This window comes from Meles meles, chromosome 7, assembly GCF_922984935.1.
Source record: "Meles meles chromosome 7, mMelMel3.1 paternal haplotype, whole genome shotgun sequence".
NCBI classification, from domain to species: domain Eukaryota; kingdom Metazoa; phylum Chordata; class Mammalia; order Carnivora; family Mustelidae; genus Meles; species Meles meles.
The window spans coordinates 140136081-140151262 of NC_060072.1; the positions used below are offsets into that span (position 1 = coordinate 140136081).

A 15182-nucleotide genomic window follows, 5' to 3' on the forward strand; every position below is an offset into this window, starting at 1 on the left:
ATTTCTCTGTAGCATTTTAAAAAAGACCTCTATGAATGGGAGTGATTTTTTATGTGTTTGATCCCCTCAGGAGATTGTGATCTTTATGAAAAACTACATTTTATCCATATTTATTTTCATAGTAACTTAGTGCAGTGGCAGTAGGTTTTGATTTAATGAATATCAGAAAATGTAATCTAGCACTTTTCCAGGGGAAAGCTGGTCTCTATATTCTTAATCTGATCTTCACTCATTTACATGACTTATTACTTGGTATTAAGTAGAATTTTAGGTGTCCATAGAGATAGGGGAGAATTATTTTGATGACTATAGATAACTTTCCTCAAAAAATGTTTTATAGATTTCCATCTAAAACCTCATTAGAGAACTGGGGAGCAAGTTTGTTTTCCAGGCAGCATACTGTTTTATTAAAAAGCTTAAAATGTATTTGGGAAAAAATGGTTTTTAATTTTTTGACTTACGGTATTAATGTGATCTGTCTTTATATTAAAAATACACTTTATAATAAAAGTAATATATACTTATTAATGACCATGCAGAAAAAAAAATACACAAGGGTAAGAAGAAAATAAAATTGTCTGTAGTTCATCCTCTCAGAGGAATTCATAGAGTTAAAATGATTGTTAGCATTATGATGCATGTCATTCTTGTTTTTGGTGTTTCTTTTTTTTTTTTTTTTAAAGATTTTTATTTATTTATTTGAAAGACAGAAATCACAAGTAGGCAGAGAGGCAGGCAGAGAGAGAGAGAGGAGGAAGCAGGCTCCCCGCCGAGCAGAGAGCCCGATGCGGGGCTCGATCCCAGGACCCTGGGATCACGACCCGAGCCGAAGGCAGAGGCTTCAACCCACCGAACCACCCAGGTGTTTCTTTTTTTAAAGAATTTATTTTTAAGTAATCTCTTCACCCTACCAGGGGCTCAAACTCACAGCTCTGAGAACAAGAATTGTATGTGACTTGTCTCTTTTCTGTTCTTGTGCTTTTTTTTGCTTTGTTTCCCATGGTAGTTGATTATTGTTTTACAGTTTGGTATTGAAGTAACTTTAGTCTTCACATGGCACAGTTCTGGAGAAATTTATCATTTACATTGCATGACCTCTGTAGGTCACATCTCGGGGGTTTATGCTGTATTACCATAGCAAATCAGAGGTACTTCCAAAATACTACCTGCTTTCTTTTTGAGGACCCTAAGTTTTGTGTTTTGCTTTAGTTTTATTTCACTCCCACCATGGGATTTGGTGTTTGTGAAATGCGTGGAGAAAAGCAAAGCTACTTTGATAGGCACTAACTAGACATCTAGGCTCACTCGTCAGCTAGGTGACCCGCTTTCGTACACACAGTCCATGGTTCAGATTCATACCTAAGGAAAATTACCAGTTGTTACATATGATGACCTTAAATAGTGTTGAAACTGATGAAACATTAAAATTTTCAAATGCCAATGATGAGAGCTGGAGTGTTTTGTGCAATATTTATATACTACAAATTGCCAGTAGTAGTCTGTTGGAAATGTTGTTTTTTAAAGTTTGGTATAATTTAAAATTAATGAATCTTTATACTGAAGAACCTATGTGTTGTACTTAGGGGGAAAAAGATGCAGTTAAAAGGGTTTAAAAAAAATAAATACAAGACTGAATATTAAATAGAGGGTATAAATCAAAGACAACTAAAAACTACTGCCAGGAAGCCCATGTTTCCCTGCTCCCTTCCCAGGGTCTGGTGATTGGCAGCTGGTAAAGCATTAAAAAAAAAAAAAAAAGTTTGATTGTATCAATATTGAGCTGCTCCATGGTAACATTTGGAAAATTGTGCTTGCTTGTTTGTGATAATCACAAACTAGGAAAATGCATTTTTTGTGTGTGTAAAACTCTATGGCAGCTTTCTGATACCAGTGGAAGGAAACTTTGAGAACTTGGTTATTTGAAAGTGCACAGGAATAAGAAATTTGGGGAAGTCATTTTCAGATCTAGGAAGATTTTTCCTTTTATTAGAGGAGGATATTCACTTGCGGAAACACAGTCAGCACACGTAGGTTTGAGCACACTGACTCAGCCAAACCACCTCCTGGTTACAGTGCATTAGTTTCTTGGTAGCTTATACCTTACCAATTTACAGATATGCAGACATTCTCTTTCTCGCTTCACTTTTATGGCATTATTGGCCAGAGGATAGGCTTTGTAGCCTTCCAGATAATGGATTTGTATTGAGACTTTGACCCATAATGTAGCTTTAGACGAATTGCTTAACCTCTCAAGTTTCATTTTCTCATCTGTAAAATATAAATGCTAATAGGCTGTTTGAGCATTCAGTGAGCTATTGTATATACCTAGCACAGTGCCTGCTGAGTAACAGAAGCTCAATAACATGAGCTGTTAATAGGCACATTCTTCTTCCTTCCCGAGCAGCCTTCATTGTAGCTGCAGCTTCTGGCCAGTTTTCCCTTCAAAAACACCTCCTTGGCTTCCTGTTGATCTGAGGGCATTTCCTTGGCCTCTTGCCCTGATTTAATGCTGCTTTGAGGATCCCTTTGACAGATTCTCTTGACAAACCTTTGTACATTTGCTTGCCATTTCATTTATTCAAAGATTATGTGGAGTGATTAAGAGCACTCTGGGGCCTTATTGCACAGGCCCAGTGCCACTGCAGAGCAGTGTGATCTTGCAAGTTAATTAACCCAACAATTTTCTTGTCTGTGAAATGAACAATAATGATACCTACCTCATAGTTTGGACGTGAGGTCATTACACAAAATAACATACATAAGATGTTTAGATTGTGCAAAAGAGATGCTAGCTGTCATTATGAGCCAGACTCTTAGTTGGTATTTATTTTATCTAGTCTCCTGATCAGTGACTTTCATATGTGTATAGCACTTTTGATGTTTGTTCTATAAAATAAATCTCACTTATACGAGGAAGGCCAACACAAAATTATTGGTACGGTAGCAGTAACAATGGAGAGAATACATGTTATATTAAACATACATACAAATGTGAGATGTGCATATATGATGTTCTTAGGGTTTGTTACAGGAGGTGGTGACTGTAATTCTGTGTTATGAGAATTATGTGGTGCTGTGCTTGGAGCTTAGGGCACTTTGGTAAAAAAATTATTTGAATGGATGACAGCTTCACTGTGATGTGAACACTTAGATTTATTATTTCCCAAGTTGCTGGCTTTTGATACCTTTTTTCTTTTTTTTAAAGTAGTGTCCATGCCCAGCACAAGCCCAGTGCAGAACCTGACCTCACAACCTTGAGATCAAGACCTAAGCTGAGATTAAGAGTTGGATGCTTAACTGACTGAGCCACCTAGGCACTCCTCAATGGCCTTATATTCTGATTTGAACCTAAGAGCCATTCAGGAACCAAATAATACTTGAATAGTCATACTTTAAAAAAAAGTGTTAATCCAGTTTTTTGTGTGTGCTACTTTGTTGTACTCGGTGATACTGAGTTCTTGTTTTTGTATGTCATTTTAGGCACAGTTTACTATTTGCTTATCATTTTTTTATTTAAAGAGTGGAAAAGTTACCATCAGGTTGAGAATAGGGTTTGCCAAATTATCTGTGGAATTAGTTCTGTACTACTGAGGTGGGCATTCTATGAATTCTCTTCCATCCCATTTGCCTTATGTGTGGTCTACAGGAATCTGCTATAATTGCTTTGTTTCTCGTTGGTACCCAATGGGCTGAATTCAGCACGAACTTATAGTGAGTATAACTGTACATGCTTTCGGTTCTGAATGAGCTGAAAGTTGTGGAAGTCAAGTAAATGAAGTAGATTCAGCCGAATTCTTTCCATAGTCGTAGAAATGAATTGTGAGGGCATTTGAGTTAGTATCTACTAAATGTGTGAAGTATTTTAGCAGAGTTAAATTTAGTATCCATGTGGTGACTAGTCACTCAACTATTTTTGCAGGTTTTTTTGTTGTATTTGTGTGTTTTTTGGAATGCTTCATGAATTTGCATGTCATCCTTGTGTAGGGGCCACGCTAATTGTATGTATTATTCCAGTTTTTAGAACGTGTGCTGCTGAAGCGAGCACCACATGTTTCTTGAACATTTCCTATTATCCTAAAACATACAGCTTACAATATAGGAGGTACAATTGCTTAGGATCACAAAGAATATTTCATATAGGTGTTCTTCGACTCTGCATCATTGAAGTCCGTTTTGCACGAATAGTAGACAGTTCAGCGTGGTCAGTTTAGAAGGCTACTGGAAAGTAGAAAGCAACGTTAGAATCACAGATAGATTTGTTTCTAAGAAAAAAAAGATGTAAGGACCAATGGAGGTGAGAAGAAATATAAAAAGATCAACCATTTGTACTTCAGCAAAATAGCTTGGTGGTTAAAAACAGGGCTTTGATGTCAGACAACCTTGACTTTTAAGTCCTGTTCTACTACTTACTTCCCCTAGGACCAGAGTGACTTAACCTCGCCACACCTCAGGCTTCCCATTGTAAACTGGAGATAGACATACAACTACGAGAGTATCTTTTGTGTATGTGAGGTTATGGGTAGTAAATGCTCAACACAGTGTCTGGCACCTAGTAAACTCTCACTGGATAGGTTGTAAAGTATCCACAAACAGGGAGTTGTTACAGTGAGTCTTGTGTCATCTTCTAAAGCAATCATACTGCTGGAAAAGCAGCTAAGGTATAATCCCGAGTTTGCCAGCAACCTGTAGGCGGATCTAAGTGAGTCAAATGACTCATTAGCTTGTCTTGGTGCTAAGTATCTGTTGTTGACAATTTTGTCATTCAACCCTGCCCCCAAATGTGGGAGTTAGACTCATATTCAACAGCTAGTAATTATGCTTCTCATCAGTAGTAATGGTACTTAAATATTGTTACATCACTCCATATCCTTTTTCTCTATGAATCACCCTACACATAGGTGTAGGAGGTTCTAGTCTGATTTGGGGAGTTCTAGGGAACCGAGAATGATACTGTTTCTTTTCTTTAAGAAATACAACACAAGAGACTGACAGATAGAGGTCAAAATGTCTACTCTGTTGGCTGATCTGAGGACATGACATTAGAGCGGAAGTGAAAAGGGCTTAGTAGCCAGTGCATCGTGACTTAGACTTAGGCTGTGACTAGCACGGCCGGGCAACTGCAGGCCTCCCCTCAAGATGGGTGCCTTCATGCATGAAGAGTAGACCAGAGAGCATGCCCCCAGGGGGACAGAGAGAGAGAGCAAGGAGTTCAACCAAGCCAACCTCCACAGTCCTTCTGACCCCATGAGAGGAGTGAGGGAGAAGTGGCGGGAGAGTTCTGGAGTGTTCCTTTAGCTGAAGTGTCTCCACATAGACTTGAAGCACGATGGTAGCACACTCAGCCAAGTGAACAAGACTTCCTGTCAAGAAAGTGAGATCGCAGGATTCTATGAGTAGATTGGGGAGCTGGCTCAAGGACGACGTGAGGAAGGGAGTAGATTGGAACACAAACATCACACACAAGTCTCTGGTTTACTTCATTTTTCAAGAGGCTCCCCTATCTTTCTCTTTCTTTCTCCCTCTCTCTCTCTCTCATTCCCTCCCTACCTCCCTTCTTTTCTTCCTTTCTTCCTTCTTCCTTAATGGATATGAAGGACTTGTAATTAATTAGAAGTGCTAATCGGAAATAGGTTGTGATTTCTTATATCTGAATTTTACAGTCTTAATAAAAAAATTTTTTTAAAGATTTTATTTATTTATTTATTTGACAGAGAGAGAGAGAGAGAGACAGACAGCACACAAGTAGGCAGAGAGGCAGGCAGAGAGAGAAGTATGCTCCCCACTGAGCAAGGAGCCCGATGCAGGACTTGATCCCAGGCCCCTGATATCATGACCCAAGCCAAAGGCAGCGGCTTAACCGACTGAGCCACCTAGGCGCCCCAGCAGAAAGCCTGTTGCAGGACTCGATCCCAGGACCCTGGGATCATGACCAGAGCTGAAGGCAGACACTTAACCGACTGAGCCACCCATGTGCTTTAATAAAAAGTTTTTAATGCTACCTTGAAATAGAATAAAAAACAAAGCTGATAATCTTTAGTAAAGGTATGCTTTCTGCAGTGAAAATGTATCTGGAAAATAATTTAAAATCTAATCGTTCAGGCAACTGGTCGATCAGTTGAGATCCAACTCTTGGTTTTGGCTCAGGTTGTGATCAGGGTCATGGATCAAGCTCTGCTGTCTTCATGCTCGGTGCTCAGCATGAAGTCTGCTTAAGAGGTTCTCTCTCTCCCTCTCCCTCCCCTTCAGGTCCTCCCCAGGCTCATGCTCTCTCTCAACTAAATAAAATAAAATAAGATAAAAATAAAATAAAATAAAATAAAAATCTAATTGTTAAAAATGAATAGATATCTTAGTGTTTAGTTGGTTGAATAGTTCACAATAGTGATACATTTTGAGGAGATATTTTTATCTTTTTTTTTTTTTAAGATTTTGTTCATTTGACAGAGATCACAAGTAGGCAGAGAGGCAGGCAGAGAGAGAGAGGAAGAGAAGCAGGCTCCCCACTGAGCAGAGAGCCCCGATGCGGGGCTCGATCCCAGGACCTTGAGATCATGACCTGAGCCGAAGGCAGAGGCTTTAACCCACTGAGCCACCCAGGTGCCCCTATTTTTATCTTTTTAAGATATATTTGGTGCGCAGCTACCCTGTGTTAGGCACTGTGATAGATACTAGTGATACCAAGGTGAATGAGATAACTGTCTTTTGTTCATGAAGCTTACGGTTAAATAGACATGCCAGTAAATGTATTCAGTGAGATATTATGGGTATCAGTTTGGAAGTGTGCTAGCACAAATGAAGCAGTGGCCAGTCTTCCTTTATACCAGTGGGCATTGGTAAGGTAGATCCACTAGAAGAAACAGGCTATAATTCAAGATTGAATTTGAGAAAAAATGATCTTCTCAATTTTAATAAATCTTTGTTAGTAATTTTTTTTTGGATTTTAAAAATTATTTTGTTTCTCATCTTTCTAGAAATTAGGAAGCAAGTAATAGAAGCCTACCCAGGAATTATTGTTAAGACTATAAGTTTAAGTATCTTCTTAGTTATGGAAATATTAAATACCTTTGCTGATACCAGGTACTCTGTGTTTAAAATATTAGTGTTTAAAATATCTGTGTTCTGAAGGGTCTTAAAAGCATGTGCTTACAAACAAAATAAACATTTTATATCAATTATAAAATGTTGATCTTTTTATTTGTATAAGGAAGACTCAGACCTTGAGAATTATGGGGGAGACTCTGTGAAAGGGAGCTTGAGACGTAGCTGGGAAGCTGACTGGAAGAGAAGTCATATGAGCAGTAGTTTTATTGACAAAGGTACGCAAAAAAGAAGGCCGGTGGGTACAGCTTGCTTTGGTCTGTATAGCACTGTAGGTCCGTTCAGGTACCCTGGATCACTGTGGAAGAAAGAGGGAGACCAAGTCAGGGGAACTTTGCTTCCTTTCTCCTTAACCTTACCTACCCACTTTGCTGGGCAGTTGGGCTTCTGTGTAAGAATTTGTTTGAAATAATGTGTTCTGCAAATTTAATGAAAAATTTAAAAACTATTCATTTAAAGCATGATATAGTAGAAAATATTGATACCATGCTGATAGTGCTATAATAGAAATATTTTGAGTGGAAAGATACAAATCCTCTTTACACTGATAATTAAAATAAAATCTGAAATTGAAGAGTATTTAAGCTTATATATTTTAAAATTTTTTTTATGGTATCACAATGCATATTAAACCAGAGAAATATGAAGCTATTGTACAGACACTTGTATGGCTGTTTTGAGAGCAAATCTGGGCATTTCTGAAGACTGGGTTATGGCATTGGTTCTTTCATATATTTAGCTTCCTGCCTTTGGCTGTCCCTTCCTTGATCATGATGATTTATAGTAGTCTTACAATTGCAGCTATGATCCGAATCTTTTGTCGTCTTATTCCCAGTGAACATGAGAAAGAGAGAAGGAAGCCAATGACTTTTCTAAGATTATTAAGTCTAGTGGGGGGAGGAAGAAGGAGAGAAGTAGGTTTTGGGAGGTTGTACCGTTTTTGATAAGACATTGTTTAATATGGAATTGAGTTACAAGAGATGAAAGTGGGGCCGGGCTGGAGTGCCAAGGCATGCCGGATTACAGATGACCTCCCAGTGGACAGAACGGGCGGAGACACTGGCTTAGTTAGCACAGGACCGGCAGGGGGTCGGTATCCCATGGTATCCTGCCATGCCCTTTCAGAATAAGCTTTCAGGGGTGGGGGGCTGGCGCTCGGGTATATGGAACTTGTAGGTGCCCGCAGTTCATGTCATGTCACACAGAGTGACCAGTCACAGTAAGTGGCATTTCAGGTTCTCTTGTGACTAGTGTACCTGCTTTTATTTGATTTATTTTTAGTTATGTTTTCGTGTTAATCCTCTTAACTCTGCCTGTTCCTCCTTCCAGTATTCCTTCCAGCCTCGGATCTCGAGCATGACAAAAATCAATGCTGAAGTTTTTAGGAGTGGTGCCTGTTAAGATTTTACCATTGAAAGATCCTCATTTTTGGTCCATCTTAGTCCAGGGCGTGCTAAGCAAGTGATCACAAACACCCGAAGCCCGCGTAGGCCCTGTCGGTGCCAAGGGCCTCTTTGGGTTGAAAGATGGGGTGGAATGAAGGAACTCAGATCATAGACGAGAATAACTTACTCAAATTATTTCAAGATAAAAGAGCATTATTTGTATTGAGCCGGAAGTGAAAGCCACTGGGAGCTGAAGCATGAAGCAGCTTCGGGGAGAGGTCGTTCTGGCTCTTTTTTTAGTCGTGGTGACTTGCTTTGCTCTGCATGCCAGGTACTGTTTTCCTCTCTGCAACAGCTGCTTTTCTCAGTTTCCTGGTCGTTTTTGCTTCCTCTGTTTTCCCCTTAGCCTTTGGTCACCACTGCCTGGTAAGCCCTTAACCTCCTGGTGTTTTATCTTTAACTCCCATTAAAAATGGGCTCTCATTTTATCCTCGTTCACATCCCTTAGAGAAGACTGGTCAAATAAATGAAGGCATCAGGAAGCTTTGCACCTCTGGAAAGGTTGCGGTAGATACTGTTGAAGTGTTTGAGCCAGCTGAAACCTGTCTTCTGTGAAGGCGCTCTGTCGCTTGCTAATTAACCAGCACAGTGCTGGGAGCGGCGGTCTGGAAGTTGGGAGATGCTGCAAACTAGGTCCCTGAGCCCTTACTTCTTCCCTCTAAGAATCGGTTGCTTCTTAGTGGTATTTGCACACTGCTGGGTAGATCCGTAGATGTTGCTATGCACAGTCTCCAAGATGAACTGTTAAAATTGAAAAAGTAAGGTGTAGAATTATTTCTAGAACGATTCTACTTTTTGACTAGAAAAGGGAAGTTGATGTCTGTGTGTACGCTTGGATACAGGCCGGGTCCTATTGCGGAGAATGTTTTTCATAGGTCACAGCAGCTGCTTTTGGGAAGGGGACTTAGGTTTGGAGTGGGGTCTGTGTTTGCAGATCAGAGTGTGGTTTTGGACACTTGGTCCGAAGTTGATTGTGAACATTAAAAGTTGATAAAATTCTTACGTGATCAGAATAATGTCAGTATCATATGATCACAATAATGTCAGTATCATTTACCTCAGTCTCAAATGTTATGGTGTACCTAGGAAGGAAGTAAAATCCTACTGTTGAAAGCGTCAAGGTCACATGAATTCGTTTCTCTTCTGTGCCATCCAATTCAAATGTAAAAATGCCTTGTATACATTTCTTTACATTTGACTGTGACTTTTATCACTTTATGCTTTGCTTGTTCTGAGATTTCCAAGTCCTTTTACCCTCTTTTTGGAGTCTTTTATGTGTAAGCTTTTACTGTATCACTAATAATACCCACTTTCTTCCTGAAGACACCTTGTATTCCCTGTTCAAATGTAGGCTGGCTGTTCTCTAGGCAACTACATGGTTGGCATCTGGAAATGTCTAATTTTAGCCTCCTGTGTCTGCCCCTCTTTTTGATTCTGTTAAAGAAAAAATTCTGGCACTTGTTAAAACAACAAAGAAGACTTTGTTCAGGACGATTGCAGTTAGTGTCGAGACTGTTGTCAATATGGGAGAGAGATTGGGCTCCGCTCCAGGCACCGTAAGGACAACGGGGGTGGGGTGGGTATAGCCAACAGGCAGAGCAAAGGAGTCTGCGGGTACAGGTGACATCGAGGGTACGGGGTCCTTGCTCCACTGACGGAACAGGATCCTGGGTGGAGGCAGTGCCAGGATGACCAGCTACAGATTCGTGCTACAGCCGGGCGAGGCAGACTGGACACAGGCTGAGGGCTCGTCAGGAAGAGGGTTAGGAGGGGCCTGACTAAAGTTTGGAAAAGGGGAGAGTTTCTGTCAGCTCTTTCTGTTGTTGTCCTGTTTTTCTGTCGTGTATCCTGAAATTCTTTTTAAAAGAAACGTTGCATAGGCAGTGAACTTTGGACCACTGTATTGGTTTCCTGTCACTGCAGTAACAAGTGACCACAAACATGGTGGCTTAAAACAACATAGAAGACTCTGTTACAGTTCTGGAGGCCAGAGCCTGAAGTCCGTTTTACTGGGCCAAAGACAAGGTATCTGGCTGCCTGGTTCCTCCTGGAGCCAGCAGGGGAGAGTCCGTTTCCTAGTCTGTTTTAACGTCTAGAGACCACATGCTTTCTTTGGCTGGCGACCCCATCCTTTCTCTCAGCACTCCAGCCTCTTCCGTTGCCACATTTCTTCTCTCCCTTGTACATGGCGCCTTATGATTTTGTTGGACCTGTCTGCATGGTCCAGAATATTCTCCCCCTCGGAGGAGCCTTACTTAATTACGTCTGCAGATCTCTGCAGATCCCTTTTGCCATATAAGGTACACTCATAGGTTCCGGGGGTTGGGATGTGGACATCTTCTGGGGAGGAGGTATCATTCTTGTGCTCAGCACGACTCATAATATCTAGAAATGTTTTTATTTTTTTCTTCATGCTTCATTGATAGTTGGGCTTAGTATAGAATTCTAAGTAAATGATAATTTTTTATTAGAACTTTGGAAGCAGAGTTTCATTATCTTTTAGCTGGTAAGAAGTTTGATACCGGTTTGATTCTCATTCCTTGGTATATGACTTGAAAATTTTCCCTCTCTCTAAGCTTCTGAGATCTTTTACTTGTATTAAATGTTACAGATGACTTCAGCTGAGTGTAAACTTAATGCATTAAGTGTCCAGTTACGTGTAATTAACGTTCACAAGCATGTCTCTAACATGGCTGTTGGGTTTGCGAAGTGGTTTCCAAAGTGTAGGCCCTTGACCATCTGAAAGAAGGAAGCATTGAAGGGAAGACAGAATAAATAGACTGGAAGAGAACATTTCACAGTGCCATCCTACAGTAATTACACACATTGTTTCACAAAACATGTGTTTCACTTGTATATGTGTGGTGTCTTAAAACTTCCCCAAATGTTCCAAAACCTTCCAAAATTTAGCATGTATTCTACTTAGTGTCTGAAACAGAGGCTGCAGTTTTCATGTTAAAAATTATGTTAAGATGTAACATGTGTTTGAGGGGAACATTCCTGCTTAGCTTTAGTTTAATGTTTTCAATTAAAATTGTCTTTGTTGTTTCATGACAAATTTTATGCAAAGCAGTAAGCATGGGGCTGATTCTGCAGTACAAGATGACATGTTGTAAAGCTGCTTGTTTCAAGCTCCTGTTTGTTGTCAGATGGAATGCTGGGTGTAGGCTGGTGTGGTTCATACTCGGGATCTAGCCTGAAAGACATGTTTTTACCCTCAACAAACATCATCTTTGTTTGGATATCTGTAGTCCGTGTAACCACAGAAAGATCTTTTCTTCTCCCCTAGAAACGTTTTCTTTCTTGTACTTGTTTCACAAAGAGTTTAAAGCAGAGCTGTCTTCCACTTTTCGGTTTCAGTTTGTTGCAAGAATGTGTGAGGCACCACCTAACACTCCTGGTGTGTTTGAGAACTGTAAAATAATAATGAGATCTTGGAGTAGATAAGTCTATCTATGAGGACTGAAACTGCCAGTCATTCCCAAGGCCAGACCAATTGTCTAACAAAGGGTAAAGTACTTCTTACATTGGAATAGTTGATTTATGCATAATAATTATCTGTCAGACTGTACGGGAGGAAAAATGTCTGTTGTCAATTTTGTTTTAGTGCATTGAATTTGAAATTTAATAACTTTGACTGACTTGTTCATTACGATTTGGGATTAATTGAGTGATACTAAGTTACAATGCCTGCTTTTAAAAAATGGCATTCATGAGGATGCTTGCTTCTTAAAAGTTCTTGTGTTTAAAGGGAATTAGACGTCTTCTTAAAATGTTGTAGTTGTCAGTGTTTAAATGTTTCATAAGACACAGTAGCTGTCATTATCTTCCATAAATTTGTACCCAGGTATGTTTTCCTGTATACTTGAGTATGTAATCCAGTCTTTTGATTTTTACTGCTTCAGATACGCCTCTTTTACTTTGGAACATTGTTATGTTAGAGGGGAAGTCAATAAAATTAATTTGATTTAATTTGGCTTGAGTAATGTAATAGAGATTTTTAAAATTTAATAATGGCATGTGATTTAAGTACTGAGTAACACAACTGTCTTTGTTAAATAGGTGCCTGGAACTTTGTGCACACTTGCGCCCAGACACAAGACAGCTGTTGATATCCCTTTGTAATCAATGTTTAGGGCACTCTTTGTTCTTGCAATGGAATTTCTAAATAAGCACTCAAAATGAAACCAAAGGGAGGATTCTGGTGTAATTCTTAATAAACTTCTCAACTACAGATCAGACATTATGAAACAATATAACTACAGTGAAGCCTGCGTAGGGATATTACTTCTTACTCTAAAGATGGTTGCCTCACAATGTGGATTACTAAATTATGTCTCTACTACTCCCTCTTGGAAAGAATTGGCATTTAGATATAGTCTCTTCAAAGAATCAGGTTTGGCTGTATTTTATAAAATCAGTTTGACTTCAGATTCATGCTTTTTTTTTTTTTTAGAACACATTTGTCAACATTACAGAATTTTCTGTATGCAATGCAATGATAAGAATTGCAGTGATATGGGAATGCAATGATAAGGGAAATGCAATTATAAGGGAAATGCAATGATAAGAAATTTCTAAAGGAATTTAAAGATTTAGAGCTTACTTTCTTTGATTTAGAGCCATGTCAACTACTCTAATCATTTGAAAGTACATGATCTGTCTGTTATAAAATTAAGATAGAACTTCATTCAGTTCCAGCATGGCCTCTGTTACATGGTTAGATTTTCCTTTCCCGAAATCTCTAGATTAGAGATCATCTGTGGAGAGCTTTCTGTCTTGCAGTTCACCATAATGATGCTTTCTCGGGATACTTTGCATCTTGTCAGCTCCATACTGTTTCCAGTTTCTTGTCTTTATACTTTTAAACCTGTCATTGTTAAGTAGGAAACAGGGTTCAGACTCATCCACTGACTTTGGCCTGATCACCATAGATATTCACGCTTAGTTGTTCTGATAATGGAAGTGGAATTTAATAAGTAGTCAACTTTTCTAGTTTGAATTTAATTTCTATTAATCTGCTGTCCCTACACCTTTGTAGAAGCAGCGGTATAATGTTGTCAAGCTGGGCAACAGAAGAGGGAAAAGGTATTAACAGAGGTCTGGAAGTCTCGACTAGGATTATGAATATATAATTGAGTTGATTATCCCAGACTTCTGACTACATTAGTTCACAGTGAAAATCTAAACTGGTCTGAATTTTTGTTATTTTATTGAACCATTCTATTACTTATTCACGTTTCCCCCAATGGATAGCATATCGACACTTTGTAGTCTGAGAAAAGCAGTGAATAAGCATTTTTCCCCCAAATAAACGTTTAAAAATTTACAAATTCCCCTGTTTTCCAATTTTTATTGTTATATCGATGATCTCATTGACCTGACTCCCTAGACTTGGAATTGTTGGGGTATACCTGTTTTTAAGATTCTGTAGGCATGTTATCAAATTGTTTTCCACAAAGATTTTTATACACTGATAAGTCTCCCCTCACAGTAAGCTGCTGCCGATTTCCCCATGCTCTTGTCAACATTGAGTAACATCAGTGTGGTTTTTGGTCAGTCTGAGATAAGTTTAAAGCTTGTATTTCTTTAGTTTCTAATAAGTTTGATTTCTTTTCCCCATGCCTTGGCTTTTATATTTAGATTTTATTTTTACCAGAGCTATACTTGGTTTAAAGATTCAGCAGTCTGTATGGCTTATTTTGAAAAATAGCTGACTGCCATACTCCTCCCTCCCCACAGTCCGCCGCACAGAAGTAACCACTTTCCACTCCCCGGGCTGCTTCGGTTTCTGTTTTCTTCCATGGTGGTAGACGGCATGTTAGAAGCCTGTGTTGCCCTTCCCGCTTCCACAGTCAGGCCGGGTCTGCTGGTCTCCTGCTGTGGAGGGCCAACATGGGGTTCTCTTCCCTGCACCCAACCTCTTTCACACATCCCTTCAGTCTTGCACATCCCTTCAGTGTCAGGGACTTGACCCCTTTCGTCCGCGTTCTGTGTTCAACCCCATCCTTCCCCTCCTTAGGAGCCACCATTTGCTGGGCCTTTGAGGGAGGGGATTTAAAGATCCCTCTGTTGTCGTTTTAGTGAGTTTCAAGACGAATGGATATAAAATGTACGTTCCATTGGCCATCTCTCCCCGGAACTCCTTTCTTTTGTCTTTAGTAATCATTTTTAGAAAGTAACCCTTGAAAATACTGGCTATGAAGTCCATTGTAGCTGGATGTGAATCCCAGTTTTGCTCTGTATTAGTTCTGTGACCTTCGACAAGTTCGCTCAGATCGCTAGGCTTCTTGTTTTTCTGTCTGTGTGATAGAATTCATGTGATACCTATCTTAGAGTGTCGTCGTGAGAAATAAATGTGATAAGACATGTCAAGTGCTTTTCACAGCATCTGAAGCCTGGCGATCTCTTACTGTCTGCCAGAGAGTTCCCGAAAACACAGACATGCTTGTGGCTGCTATCGTTAACTCTTGGGAATTTCTAGCTCATGGCCTTTGCCCAAATTTCCAGTGAAATACTTGTCTTTTTTCTCCTTGATAAGAGGTGCCTTTGATACAGCCTGTTATTGGTCTTTTGTTTTTCCTTATGTACTTGGGATGTAATCATATGCGTACTATTTCAGGTTATGATCGCCACTGC

At 39.6% G+C, this 15182-nt stretch overlaps 1 protein-coding gene and 1 non-coding gene across 4 annotated transcripts in view; one reads left to right on the plus strand and one right to left on the minus strand.

The window, feature by feature from the left end:
* USP6NL (USP6 N-terminal like) overlaps positions 1–15182 on the plus strand; it is a 178304-nt gene that overhangs the window by 82506 nt on the left and 80616 nt on the right. For 2 of the 3 annotated variants that reach the window (XM_046011722.1, XM_046011724.1), the window contains exon 1: positions 11918–12053. The exons of the other annotated variant lie outside the window; for it this stretch is intronic. In XM_046011722.1, coding sequence (XP_045867678.1) covers positions 11999–12053 — 55 coding nt within the window. In that variant the 5' untranslated portion in view covers positions 11918–11998. Of the gene's footprint in view, positions 1–11917; positions 12054–15182 lie in introns of those variants that run through there. 3 annotated transcript variants of the gene reach the window in all.
* Positions 3940–4045, minus strand: LOC123947807. The gene has a single exon (XR_006819840.1). It is a non-coding gene; the product is annotated as a U6 spliceosomal RNA (small nuclear RNA).